This window comes from Colletotrichum tamarilloi (assembly GCF_030869305.1).
Source record: "Colletotrichum tamarilloi strain Tom-12 chromosome Unknown Scaffold_9.1, whole genome shotgun sequence".
In the NCBI taxonomy this organism is placed as follows: domain Eukaryota; kingdom Fungi; phylum Ascomycota; class Sordariomycetes; order Glomerellales; family Glomerellaceae; genus Colletotrichum; species Colletotrichum tamarilloi.
In genome coordinates, this window is record NW_026849392.1 from 1,123,610 (window position 1) to 1,137,533 (window position 13,924).

The 13,924-nt window shown below is 52.6% G+C and overlaps 6 protein-coding genes across 6 annotated transcripts; 2 read left to right on the forward strand and 4 right to left on the reverse strand.

Annotated features, from left to right (window-relative positions):
- Positions 1-1,937: 1,937 nt before the first annotated feature.
- CTAM01_04120 (uncharacterized protein) lies at positions 1,938-2,217 on the forward strand (the record flags this gene model as incomplete). The annotated part of the gene is made up of 2 exons (XM_060520150.1): positions 1,938-1,945; positions 2,001-2,217. 2 exons carry the CDS (start codon positions 1,938-1,940, stop codon positions 2,215-2,217), a joined length of 225 nt encoding a protein of 74 aa, XP_060385571.1.
- A 3,227-nt stretch (positions 2,218-5,444) lies between these two features.
- Positions 5,445-5,642, reverse strand: CTAM01_04121 (uncharacterized protein; the record flags this gene model as incomplete). The annotated part of the gene is made up of 1 exon (XM_060520151.1): positions 5,445-5,642. The coding sequence occupies one exon, from the start codon at positions 5,640-5,642 to the stop codon at positions 5,445-5,447; it is 198 nt and encodes a 65-aa protein (XP_060385572.1).
- A 50-nt stretch (positions 5,643-5,692) lies between these two features.
- On the reverse strand, positions 5,693-6,313 carry CTAM01_04122 (uncharacterized protein; the record flags this gene model as incomplete). The annotated part of the gene is made up of 1 exon (XM_060520152.1): positions 5,693-6,313. One exon carries the CDS (start codon positions 6,311-6,313, stop codon positions 5,693-5,695), a length of 621 nt encoding a protein of 206 aa, XP_060385573.1.
- Positions 6,314-7,723: 1,410 nt separating this feature from the next.
- On the reverse strand, positions 7,724-8,234 carry CTAM01_04123 (uncharacterized protein; the record flags this gene model as incomplete). Its single annotated transcript, XM_060520153.1, has 3 exons — positions 7,724-7,841; positions 7,874-8,080; positions 8,113-8,234. 3 exons carry the CDS (start codon positions 8,232-8,234, stop codon positions 7,724-7,726), a joined length of 447 nt encoding a protein of 148 aa, XP_060385574.1.
- A 1,789-nt stretch (positions 8,235-10,023) lies between these two features.
- On the reverse strand, positions 10,024-10,712 carry CTAM01_04124 (uncharacterized protein; the record flags this gene model as incomplete). The annotated part of the gene is made up of 2 exons (XM_060520154.1): positions 10,024-10,281; positions 10,500-10,712. Coding segments are annotated over 2 exons (471 nt in total), but the record flags the coding sequence as incomplete, so codon positions are not given.
- Positions 10,713-11,927: 1,215 nt separating this feature from the next.
- CTAM01_04125 (Ras-2 protein) lies at positions 11,928-12,813 on the forward strand (the record flags this gene model as incomplete). Its single annotated transcript, XM_060520155.1, has 2 exons — positions 11,928-12,032; positions 12,196-12,813. 2 exons carry the CDS (start codon positions 11,928-11,930, stop codon positions 12,811-12,813), a joined length of 723 nt encoding a protein of 240 aa, XP_060385576.1.
- Positions 12,814-13,924: the final 1,111 nt, after the last annotated feature.

Sequence of the window (13,924 nt, forward strand, 5' to 3'; positions counted from 1 at the left end):
TATGTTCAAAGCACAGCCAGCTTTCCATGCCATCAAGGCTAGCTAACTCGATAAAGCAGCCATATTTTCACCAAGCTAGCTAGAGATAAGTCGTGGGGCGCTGAAACGTGCGGCCTCTGCGTTCGTCGCCTGGCATCATCCAACATGAAGCCACAAAGGAGTAGACGAAATGTTCTTATATGTAAGTAGCTGCGACATAGCCATCATACTGTTGCAGATAACTTAGAACATCTCTATTTGTGAGAGTCTGGGAGGTTCATGTGAGCCCCCGCTATGGCTCTTCCTGAACATTGTACATTACGCTATACATACGACATACCCATCTTGATCCAGTGGGTTCTTCGAACCAGTTCGAGTTCATAACGAGGTGGTCCGACCTGTACTCACCCGTGAGAATCGCCTTTGCAGTGCCAGTCACCACAGCATATTTCACTCAAGTCTGGCCATGTCGGTTTCCATACACGATCCTACGTCACTCGCGACTTCCCCTCGTATTCTCTAGTGTAGTCGAGATGAATACTCATTCAGAGATGAGTGGTGAACACTGGTGGTTAGGATCTCTTGATCTGGAAGTGACAGCTACATGTTTATCATCTCTTACATTTTAGAACTGGTTGGAACTAGGTTCAGAGAAATAAAAGACCATTATGCTGGTCTCTCTGCAGACCCAAAAATCTCACAGCCTGCCAAAAAGACGCTTGTAAGATGGAACAGACTGACATTGCTTAAATAGGTATGCCGGGAATGCCAATGTCTGAGAAGTACAAGGCACGGAGTAGACACATGAGTGAGACTGTACGGCGGCAAGAGGCACTCTTGGTCAAGTTTGCATAGTCGCCACAGAGTCACCTTATGAGGCAACACGAGATTTATTTCGAATATACACAAGGATCCGTGTCGACTCAAACATGGCATAGAAAAAGTCAGGCAAAGATACGAAAACCGACATATTCATCTACCAAATACCATCTCACGAAGATAAGGGCAACTAAGAGGAAACATCTTGTTGCCTACTTATCCGTCTTCAACAGAGTCACGAGCGAGCAGATGGTTAACGTATCAGGCAAGAACAACTTCACATGAAGTCCATCACTGCTTCCTGACCATGCCAGCAAAAGTGTGCGCCAAGCACTCTAAACACATCACCACACCACCAAAATTGGCTTCCCACACACACATAGTAGTAACAAAGCCTTGTCTGTCACCCACCTAGAAAGCTTGGCTCTAAAGTCCCATGCCCTTCCATGCCACCCCCTCCAAGGCCCTCTCCACTCTCAGCCGCAAGAAAATAAGAATCAACCATCTGTCTCCTGCAGCCTTCCTGCAAGAACCCCCTTTCTTCTCGTATAATTCTTCCTTGGTAGACTTGGCCCCAAATGTCTCACCTACCTGTAGGCAGATGTGAAAATCCCGTAAACCGTCTACGTCGAATGGTGAGACCAGGGATAGACAGCGGCAGATCTGCAGAGCTGCATGTCATATCCCGTAGTACATCAAGGAAAAAGGAGCTGCCCAACGATACGGCGTGTCCGAAGTTCGAGTGAGAAGCTATCAGCCTTACGCCCGAGAAGAACCGTGGAGGGTGCAGAGAGATAGCTCGTGTGGAGACCAGAGCAAAGAAAAGACGAATTGGGTGTGAGGCAGATGTCATCGAGCCCGCTGTCCGGGCCTGCATTACGGACGTAAATCTGACAACGTCAAATCGGGAACTCGCCGTACAACATGAGCAAAATTGCTTAAGCTGAGCATCCATTATAGCCGACTGTCCAGTTGAAGAAGAAACAAGTACGGCCCAGCCTCCCCCTGCCGAGTAACATTTCCTCAGATTCTAATTTCAACCTCCCCTTTACACGGCATCATTCGACTCTTACCTCATCTCCCATATCTTCCAGTACCATCTAGTCCATAAGACTGGTCGGGCAACCAGCCGCCAATCCATGGCAACGTACGTAGCAATCTCTTGAATGATCAGAGTGACACCTCTCCGTACGCGACGTAAGATCGCGCCGCATCGGCGGAACGCACATACACGCAGACGGTCTTCTTCCCGAGATGTCGTCGTCCACGGTTCTCGACTTCTCGGAGGCCCGGGCGTCCGGGACGACACCACCGTGCACCGCGGGGGGTAGGGGGAGGAGGAAGCGGGGTGGCACCGTGCTGCTGCCTGGTGCTCGGAAGGCGACTCTACACGGAGAAGAAGACCGAATCGGATCTTGAGCGCCGGGGCGATGGGAACGACCAATTTTCCAGCTTTTCCAGCCTTCCAAAGCTTAAGCTCATTCCCATACTACCTGACTTGAGCCCCCCCTGGTTTGATCGTGTATCTTGATTTCGTGATCCTGATGTTCATCTAAGGTGGTATCTTCTCGTACCATCTTCAAGGTGCCTGGAAACGTCTCCATCACTGGGAAGTTGTCGCTAAACCAGAACGCATAATACGGATGTTGGGTGGAGACAAGAATTGAGACTACTAGAATATAATGCGACTCTCTGTAGGTATATCAGATTAGCTCCGTGGAGAGATTCCTCAAACCCCGACTACGCCACTTGGATGGATAGGAAATTATAACGCCCCTCTTCTTCTTCTATAGCTTCGTGAACAAGAATGCTGAACTGCTGTATTGCGTCTACGCGACTGGTAACATGCAAATCCAGGCAACACTTCCCCGTAGCTTCGATGTTACAGCACTAAGATCAGAACGACGCTCGCGAGTGTGACGTGGGGGGTTGGAAGCGGTGGGATGCCAATTGCTACCATGTCCATTCTGCCTGTGCAGCAAAGCTGTCTCTAGCCTCCTCTCCTCTCCTCCCCTCCAAGCTCGTATCTCCAGTATGCCTCTCTCTTCCTCTCTGATCTCCAAACCAAGGTGGTAACACTCATCCCTCTCTCTCGATGGAATGAGATCGGAAGGGGTGGGCAGGGTAGCTTTCTTGCACTTTACCACAATAAACATCTGAATGGTCCCATCCCATTAAATCTCGGCAGTTGAGGGCCTTGGCAGGGCCAAAGAAAAACAAAAGTATATCGGAAACATGGGAAGAACGTGGCTAAACGGATCCCTGATCATCTCCCGGAAAAAAAAGTTGCGCAGTACGGCATGCCATCATTCATGTCATTGTGTCTGTTTGTTTTTGCAATCCATTGGGCGGGTTGGTTAGTCGTGCGTTCGCGGCTGAAAGGCGGTTTGTTTTTCTTATTCTTGTCTCGTTTCTTTTTCTATCCCGTCCTTCCATCTCCATGTGCCCCCCTTCCTCCGCGGGCCGTTGTACACGGGCACAGCCGAGCTATGCTTATGCTAGGTCAAGGGGTTGGGCTCTATTATGTTTTGGCAGCTGGTAGCGCTCAATCTTGATATCGTGTTTCGTATTGAGATGTTGGGCTTGAGAAGGGGGAAAGGGTCCTCTTGATCCCCCCCCCCCTTTGAACCGAAAGGAAATTGGAGGATGTTAAATTATTACGTTGTTCGAAATATCAGCCGGCAACGCACACAGTGTTGACAAAGTTGGGAAGACGAGATTGTGATAATCTGGATGCGAAAGTAAGACAGATTAGATGTGTAAATCTGTTGTTATGCCGCCAAATGGTCTTGGAATTCTTCTAGCGCGCTTTCTGGTGTTTCGAGGCCTCTGCTTCCGGCACGAGTTAATCATCCCAAGGCCCTCCGGTGATATGTAGCGCCGGCTTCAACGTCAGCTCCAAGCACCCCCTGGGCCGGGGAGAATAAGACTCGTTACCGGGTGATGGCTTTTGGGTCTAGGGGAGTGCCATTTCGCCGCGCGTGTTTCAAGATAGCGACCCTAAGCTCGTGGCTGCGATTCCCTCCGCGCCTCGTGTGATGACTGACGGAGTCAACGCACCGAGGCAGGCAGGCAGGGCAGAGTTGCAGCACTTCTGATAGACGCAGCCCCGTACTTCTTTGGGACACTCAGTCTAAGCTGTGCCGTGAGCCGCGGTAGACTCACACTTTGGAAAAGGTTTTGAAACCAAACGATCTTGTAGCCTCCGCTAGCTGAACGATGGGCATTGAACTGGGCTGGGAGGCCGTCCCAGACTTTCGTCTCCTAATGCCTCCAGACCCCCACCCTCGTGAACTTCACCGTAGACACGTCACACTGCTGTGCATATGGATCATAAGGACGGCGACCATGTCGGCTTGTCCATAGAGTTTGTCAGTTTCCCGAACATCTGTTTCCCGAGGCCCAGTGTGATTGGGTTGACCGTCTCCTGCCGACGTCTGGCAATGGAGATATATTTGGATCACGACAAGTGAATGCCGAGGACACACGAAAGGGCGGGGAGTCGTCCGATTGGATGGCTTCAATTCCCACGTCGTGTTTGCTTTCTATCCGGGCGTGGGGGACAGACAGCGGGAATCGAGGCGTCTCGTTGCTTCCATCCATACAGTGTGACGGCATAGACAAAGCTGTAGACAGCCTATTCTTTGTGTCATTTGGGAATTTAGGAGGTTACTGTTCTTTATTTAGCCTCACCGAATTAAAGACACGGCGAGAATAAGACAATTGGTGACAAGACCTGATTTTGGAAATTGTAGTTCTCAAGTTCTTCGATAATATGTTGGCTTCAGAGGTGGAGCGTCTCGAGACGTCGTTCCGTTCAAGTAGAATGACAGCGGTAGAAAACTGGTAAATAATGAAATTGTTAGCCAAGAATTCAATTTCGTGAGTTCTGGCTGTATCAACTCGACTTGAACCTCCTCCGGCTTATGGTCGTTGAATGCTCAAACACTGACCTGGACATGAGTGCTTCAGCCCTTGGAGTGACAGCGAGCCCATCCTCAATTGTGACGAAGGCCGAGGGAAAAGCAACTTGACGCAGGGGACGTGAAAAAAGCAATCAGTTTGTCGGCCGGATGCTGGCCTGATTCGGCCCTGATCATTGGTCCTCTCAAATGTTGACCGTTGGCTAGAACGGCCAACTCGAAGACCAGGCTTAGAGGACGTCCCACTAGAGAAGCAGATCGCAAGAACGGAGTCTTCATACTCTTGCCTACCGGAACGGCAAAGACTGCCGAAGACGGGATTGCAAAGACCGAATGAGCCCCGGATAAAAGCTGGGCCAATGCATGTTGAACGGGGCCGTGCTGCCGCAGCCGGGAACTAACATGGTGCGGCATCAGGCTCGATACTTTGTTTCGGAAAGCAAGAAGCGCGAGAATCTCATGCGAGCGAGCCTCTTGCGGAGTCCGCCCCGGAAGACTGGATCTGGCACGAGGCTGGTGAGACAGCGGCTCGGCAGAGAGACGGGTTGAGACATGAATGCTTGCATTGTGTATGCTACTCTATGTCCGTAGCAGGTAGGTCGTTCCATGTACGTACGGCCGAAACCGAAGTTTGTGCTACAAACAGTCTTCGAAGCCGTCATGGAAATAAGATGAATGAACTCTTCTTACTTGCACAGGCTGTCAACCGCGTATATTGGGCGGTCAAACGCAGTCACAGTCACAATAGCTTAATGACGTCGAAGCAACTGGTCCGGGCGTCTCGTCTCGTGATGTTGATGTGCTGCGGAAGCTATTTGGCGAGCACCAAGGCCGACCCCGTTTGCAGGGCGGGCCGCGGTCGCCAGGTCGCGAGAATGGGCCGGATGAGCATATGCAACTGTTGCAAGGGAGAGCAAGCATGATGAAAGTTTTTTCCCTTTCCTTTCGTGTCCCCTCTGTCCCGATTCTCTTTACTGAATCAATAGAAATCCGACAACCAACCACCACCGAGAGAGGTTCGGGGGTGGCTCGGGCAAGGTGAAAACGGCGGTTTGGAGAAGAGATGGAGGGGTCGAAAGGCCGAGCGGTGGTTGGAGAATGTGGGCGTTAGTCCTTGGTGGGTACCGCCTGGATACCTCCGATTGGGCGAAGCGGCCGGCGCCGAGTGGGGTGTCGTTCCGGTACTGCCTTAGCGGCTCCCAATCGTCATCCCATGTCTGGATTCTTCTGTACCTAGGTGATGCCTCAGGCACAAGGAGATCGAGAGTCTGCACTCTGCAGAGAGTGGCAGACAAGCGCAAGGCACGAACTGTGTAAACGTGGACCTCCCGACCCCAGCCGTTCTGGCAGGCATCACGGCATCTACAGGTTCGGTCAGCACCTTGCTGGGCGAGGGATCCGACTTGGTGATGAGAGTGAGAGCGGGCGGTTGGTCTGTGAGGTGCATGCATTACTAGTGTCCATTGTGGGCATCGGTGGGCAACTTTTTGGGAGCCACATCTGAATTGCCCAGTAGAAATCGGGTCAAGGGCCAGGTTTTCAGCAGTGGCATGAGCGGTGCGAGTCTGCTGCTGCGAGCGAATGGTCAGCATCGTCAGGCAGAGGTACGGATAGAGGTGGCAGGACTGGTCGCGGGCACGGTTTTCCTTCTCTCTTCTCCGGCACGTGCATGAACGGAAGCACACTTGTACGTCTCCAATATGTCGCCTGTAGGAAGTTCGTACGCCGCCGGCTTCGGTTGCCTCAGATGCTTTTGACTCAGATACATCTTGCGGTGACTGAGACTTCGCTGTTGATGATGCTTGATAACGCGACGTCTAATATACCGTCGGCATGAACTACTAAACCTAGGTCGATAGCTTGGCGGCCAACGAGCTGACGGGACCAGGCACATAAGCTGGGGTAGCTACCCTAAGTATCGGTAGAGAACTAGGGTTAGTAGTTTAGATCACATCATCAGGCAATTCATGAAGCGATTTGTGGTGAAGAGATGGTGCTTTGGAGGGACCAGACTGGCCTGGATCTCGGTCTAGGAAAGGGTTGATCTCTTGACTCTTCCAATCGTTGTCAATGGCATGTTTGCCCTGTTATCCTAATTCGAGGTCCAGCTCCGTGTCCAGGCCCGGGACAGCTCTAGTTCCATCGTTGTCTACTGACCACTAGTCGATTGACCTTGACTAGGGCGGGTCGCAGACAGATACCAGACCGGGGCAAGCAAGCTATGGTCCAGACGGTTAAGCTTGAGCTGGATTTTTGCGATAGTGTGCGCTCGTAGCTGCAGCTGCCAGGTATGTCTGGCTGTCCGCAAATACTAGGCAGGCACGACGATTATTGCTCAACTTCCCAGTTAGTGGTCGCATGGACTCTACCGGGGAGTGAAGCCGCTCGGCGAAGGCAACGAGAAGGTAAACGCCTGGATGACCTAGTATACCACTTGGGTCGCGAAATAAAAGCATCATGCTCAGTGTCCAGCTTGTACGGTGTACCGAATGAAATGCGAGAGGGCAAGAACCCCCCCCCCCCCCTTGGCGAACATGTATCGGAAGAAATGGAAGAGACGCAGATGCAGATGCAAAGTCTGCCCTTGGAAAGCTGACCAAAATTGGACCAGGTATATTCGTATCGGTGTCGACCGTTCGGACGGGATAGCCTCCGCCACGACGGTGTACCCACCTCATTCGCGAGGAAAAGAACGAACGGTGGCATATGTCTGCCTCGGTCAACTGGGGTGAGACCAACTTTGTTTCTATGTGCCACAATAATTCCGTGTTGACTTTCGAAGATAGCACTGGATAAGATAGAACAAGACGAGTAAATTCAGGGCGAAGGACAAACAACTGTGGATATGTCACAGTTTCCGTTAGTAAAGAAATGGTGAACGATCATCGAAGATACCTACGGCACTTAAAAAACTAGAGAAAAAAGCTGCTCTCTGGCGTGTCTGGCCCGCGAGTGTAGCATGTGTGGGTGGGCGGGACTGAGCGGGAAGATGGGCTGCTGCGTCAGCGCGGGATGTCAATTGGACCCAATGGAAGACCAGCCGGTTCGTTCTTGAGGACAGCCGCGCTAATGTTGGAAGGAGGAAACATGCAGCTCGCAACCCGCAGCTGCAATCGGAGCCCAAGCCGGCGTGGTGTCGTTGTAGTCCTGACCAGGCAAACGTCACCTTGCACAGCGCAGGGAACCCCGTGGGCCGTACCCCTAGCTTGACTCTCGAGAGCTTCTCTCCATTGACATGGTATCCGTAAGGTAAGTTAGGTAGGAATCTGACCGCGGCGAATGGAGGGTAGGGCGGCAGTGGGCGCTTGGCTGTTGGCATGAGTCCCTGTATCCGCCGAGTCCTCGTCCTCGTCCTCGTCCTTGTCCCCGTCATCCCTCGTCCACAACATACGGGTGCGAAAAGGGTAAATGCACCCATCCGCTGCTGAGCCTCGCCGTATTCTGTGTCGCGGGGTTTGCTCGCCCAGGGCCGGCGTGGCTGGGGCTCCATCTCCATAGCCGTCTGTGTTCCATAACAACGTCCAGATTGAAGGCGGGCTCGCAGCCTCGCTCTTGATTCAAGAACCTAGTGGTAGGTAGGATCTGCGTACATGGAGCGTCGGCAGCTTGGAGACGCTTGTTGTGGCTGGAGCAGATGCTTGGTAATTACCTAGTACCTTGCCTCATGGAATTGTTTCTGCTCCAGCGTCATCGGGTACATCAGCCACATGGCTTGTCGGCGGCCGTCCGGTTGATGGTTTGTGGTTTGTGGTTTGCGATTTGCCGTCATGGTTTCAAGCTGGCCAAAAATCCAACGCATACGTCTTGTTATCAATCTGTGACGTGATGTCGGGTACTGTGTACCTTCTTATTGGGGTGAAGTGCGTGCTTGGAGTAACTTGCCAGAAACGGTGTGCGTGATACAAAACCGCAGGAACGATAGGTCAGGTAAAGTAGGTACCTTCCGTGCTTCCTCATCCATAGCTTCTGAACAGTGGAATGCTGGTTCCTTCCATTTTTCATGATTAAGGTTGGGGTACGGAGGAGGCATACCAGATACCTGTACGGAGTACGTACTCAATACTGGGGGCTGCCATTGCAGCCTGTCTGCATTTCGCCTGCATCCTGAGGTGTTATTCACAAGCAACCTGTTCCTTCTTTCCAAATGGGATGCAACCAGGAACTACTCGCTACCTGCCGCGATTGAACTCAGCGAATCAGAAAATTTGTCCATCAGGAAGGGGGAGGGGGGTAGGTGGAAAAAGGAAGGCACCACATCACCAGACACATACTGGGTAGGTAAAGCAACTGACAATTGCATTGATATCCATCTCTAGCATCATGATCAGAGAATCACGAGAAGAAGAAAGGCATGCTGCATTCACACAGCCAGTAGAGTTGCCCAAACAATGCCTGATGAATCTATCTCGCTTCACCCTCCCAGGTAATTGTTGTGGTTGTTGTTATTGTTGTTATTTTGAACGAGGCAGTTGCAACTTGCTGGCTGGCTACGCAAGTTACCTTTGTTTGTTATATCAGGTGCGGATACGTCGCCGCATTCCATCCATCGCTTTCGTGCGCGCGCTTTTTTTTTTTGTCCCCCGCTGCATACCTATCCGTTCAAATCGTTTCTGACATTCGTACCTACCTTACCTCACCTTACTCACCTTCTCACCTCAAATCCTATTTGTACGTGGTTCCTTCAAACGACATCCCAAACCGGCCAAGGCTGTACATTGCCCACTGTTCCGCCGCCGCTCCTCGGGTTAAGAATTGAAATCTTTTTGCCCGCTGATTCATTCCTTTTCCCCCTCACCACGTCTTTAGACAGAAACACTAACGGTATGTTTACGCATCCATCTCACCTTTGCAATCCCTCCACATCACCCTCGTGTGCTGGACCGAGCGCATAGTAGACAGCGTCTTGCTGGTCTTCCGTCGCCGGCTTCATCCTTGATCATTGCCCCTCCTACCCCGTTGATTGCCCTGCTGCCTCGCCTTCCCCCCTCCAGTCGTCCATACAGCTCAATCCACTTTCGTCAGCGCCTTCTCCTCAATCGGCCCAGCCTATCCCTTCGCCAATCTGTGGTTACTGGTCACTACTGCGTACACTAATTGTGTACGGAGTACATAGTCCCGTGTGGTCTATCCATATCCTATCATCGGATACTGGAATTTCCTTACTGGAAGTCGAGGCATCATTGGAACAGGGAAAAGGGGCGAGAGAAAGGCATCTTCATATCTCAATACTGGGATAGCTCGTGATACTGACTTGGAGCTAACTTGGAGGTTTGTCCAGTCGCTGTCATTTGATTCGCTTGAATCAGCACTCTCCAACTCCGACCGACGTCTCACGACGAACCGAGCCGACCAGAGCTTGCCCTTGTCCGCATCTCGGAGGGACGACAACGCTACCGGCATACCGTGACAATCGCCAATCCATCATCCACGCCATATCCCGATCCTCGTCTTGCGCATTGCGGATTGCGGCTTGCCTCAATATCCCCATATCCTTACCTGGGCCTACCTTACCACGCGCAAGGAACCAACCGCGACTAAACGATTCATCGAGGTCGAACCACTACTGCGTACGCTACGGTATTGCGATAGCGTACGAATACACTACTGCGTGGTCTATCAACCTCGCACCACACACCAACAAAGGTACGTTCTCCGAAGTGACGCCAGCACCAATAATCCAGGTACCCTGCCCTGTCCTGCCTTGCCTTGCCTTACCTCACCTCACCTTACTGCATGCGTACGCTACCTTAGGTACTACGCTCCCTCGAGAGTACGTACCGTATCGCACCGCATAGCACCGCAACCCTCGCCTGCTTCTGTCTGCTGCTTTGCGCCGCTGGTGCTGTTGCCGCTGCCGCTGCCGCCGTCGACGCTGTTACCAACAAACCCCAACCAGCCGGTGGAATTGGAACTGCTTGCTGTGGCTTGCTCGCTCGCTCGTCTCCAACCCGTCCCTACACCCCTGTCCCCTTGTCGACCCCCTCCCACTCCCACTCCCACTCTCGCTGCCACTCAGTCCCCTTCCCCGTCCCATCCCGGCCAACCCAAGTTACGGCGGATACAGAGCTGGGTGGCTCGGGTTGGCGCGTGGAGGTAACGAGGGTTGACAGCCTCTCAGGAGAAGGGCGGGCTAGCCAACAGTCGGCTGTGCGCCTCCGCTCCGCTTCGCCTTTATCCCGGTATCATCCTTCTCCCTAACCCAAGCATCTAACACAAGCCCAGGTCCCAAGCTAGACCCGCCAGTCCAGTCAGTGTCTGTCATTTCTCCACACCTTTTGCCCATCCAAGAAGACGAAGAAGACGACAAGACGAGACGAGACGAGACGAAGGAAAGAAAGAGAAAAGCAAGCCAAACAAGCCCGAGGGTCAGACAGGAGGTCATACGGCCTGTGTGCGCGCAATCGTCCTGTACTCGTACATACACATACCTAAGCTGCCCGCACCGATTCGCATCCGCAACGCGCGACCGTGTGCCAACCTGTCAGTTGCCAGTTGCCGGCTCAGCCCAGCCTACCTTAGCCCCGGCCAAGCCAAGGCAGAGAGACAGACGAAGAGAAGAGGGTGAGCGAGAGAAAGAGAGAGAAAAAGAGAGCAGGGACAGACGGCACCCACCGCGAGCGACCCCTCCCCAGTCACAGTGCTGCGTTGGTGCTTGTTGCTGCCGCCGCTACTGATACTACCGCTGTCGCTGCTGCTACGTATTAACTGGCTTGTCGGGTCCAGTCCGGTCGATCCAATCCACCAGTCTGCTGAGGAGAGAGTCCACTGTCCACGTCCAGGGCTCGGGCTCCAAAATCCAACAAGATTTGGGCTCCTACCTTGCTCCCCAACTTCCTGCGGCCACCACCAGTCCACCACAACCACCACCTTTCGGCCTCCACTAACCTACCACTTGCTGCCACCAACCTTGCCTACCTTACCTATCCGTACTTACCTACCTGTCTTACCCTTTTTTTTTTCTCACCTTGCCTATTCTATCATCGATTCTCGACTGGCGTTCGTCGTCTTTTCCTCCACCACCACCACCTTCACAATCACCGACGAACCACCACCACCACCACCCACCTCGCGTTCCGCCCCCGCGAATCGCCCCTCTATCTCTGCTTCGCTTTGACTTTCGCTACTCATCATCAATCGAGCGGCTTTATTCCAACGACAAAGAGTCGACTTCTTTCCATCGTTCTTCGCCTCAGATAGCTGCCCATCATGGCAGGAAAAATGGTGCTGTACAAGTTGGTGGTCCTGGGCGACGGCGGCGTGGGGAAGACCGCTTTGACAATCCAGCTCTGCCTGCAACACTTCGTGGAAACAGTAAGTCGCCATTTCTGTTCGTTTTGCTTCGCATCACATCGTCACTTTCTTTTCTTCGGTCGGTCGTCGACTCTCTCTTGACCCCTTCCCCCAAATCCATCCTTTCCCCGCTGCTATCGCCCCCAAGAGCCGCCCGCTGACCGTGCTTTTCTACCGAAAACAGTACGACCCCACGATCGAAGATTCGTACCGCAAGCAAGTTGTCATTGATGGGCAAGCATGCATGTTGGAAGTTCTCGATACTGCCGGCCAAGAAGAGTACACAGCCCTTCGAGATCAATGGATCCGAGATGGAGAAGGATTCGTTCTCGTCTATAGCATCTCATCACGATCTTCGTTTTCACGGATCAAGCGGTTTCATCATCAGATCCAGCGAGTCAAGGAGTCATGTGCGTCCTCACCGTCATACCCGGGCTCGCCAATCTCTGCAGCCAGCCCACAAGCGCCTGTGCCAATCATGCTGGTCGGCAATAAGAGCGACAGAGTCACCGAGAGAGAAGTTTCGACACAAGAAGGACATGCCCTGGCCCGCGAGCTGGGCTGCGAATTCGTCGAGGCCTCGGCCAAGAACTGCATAAACGTCGAGAAGGCCTTCTATGACGTTGTCAGAATATTGAGGAGGCAGCGACAGGCCGCCTCGAGGCCGCAGCCCGGCGGACGAAGCAGCACTCGGCCTATCAATGGCGATGCCGGAGCGAGATACGACGACAAGGAGGGTGGCGACCGCTATCGTCGCAAAGTGGGCAGAAGGGAAGGGAAGAGTAAATGTGTCGTCTTGTGAGCTCGTCCGCAACCTCGACTTTTTATCCCCCCCCTTTTTATCGACGGACTTGTTCGGATCCACGGCAACACCCCCGATCCATTCGATTCGCAAATCCGACGGGCCCACTGCCGCGAGGCAGAAGCATTTTCCACGTCACGACTTGATGATTGCCAGCATTAGAGAAGCGCTGGCAAAGGCTTTCACAGCCACGACTATTGGACGTACGAGATCTCGAGTTCTGCTTTGAAGACGATTCGGACATTTTCCCCCATGTCACGGATGAACAACCAGCTCCTCGTTGGGCGAACGGCGCACGAAAAGAGAGAGGCATATCCTGGGGCGTAGGTTTCTTGAGATTCAATCAAACCTTTGGGCAGACTGGGAGTTCATAATTTTTTTGTTCTTTCCAAACAACACATGAGGGCAAGCTGGCGGTGTTATAGGAGTCTTTCTTACAGACCTTTTTTTTGACGTCTAGTCGGTCGCAAAAGAAAATGATGCCATGTATCTGCACACTTCCACTCCCGGATTGTTCATATGTTTATGGTTTGGATTCCTCACATGGACCATTCATATCCGCGCACGCGAGCTGAGAAGGAGGTCTGCTTGGAGAAGGAGAGGCTGAAGGGCTGTGGCAGATGGGAGGAAGCTCTAATCTGTGTATACCGATACAACACTTGTTTTCCTAGCTGCAGCACGTGGCTGGAAGTAGTCACTTTGGGGAGATAGCCACAAGAAGGTATCAACTCTCTGTCGGACGTAGATAGACATCCGGGATAGGCCTACTTGTTCCTCACTAAATCTACATCATCCGCTCATCCATCCTTGATTTTCCGATCATCTTCCGCCCGATGCTTGATTTGCCGTGACGGCGCGCCTTACCGGGAAACTTTACCACAAATGGGCGTTGCTATTGACGAAAGAGGGTTGCTTGATGGGAGCGAAAATCATGTATGTATCGGGAAAAGCTAGCGTTGTATCTCGGAAACTATGTTGCTTTTCCCCCCCTTCCTTCCTGGACAGGTCTTTGGGGGGAGAGGAAGTTGGAGAGAGTGTCTTGGAGGGGGAGCGGAGGATTCATGAAGAGCAATGGTAGTGTACACACAGTAAGGCAAGGGAGAGAGGAGAG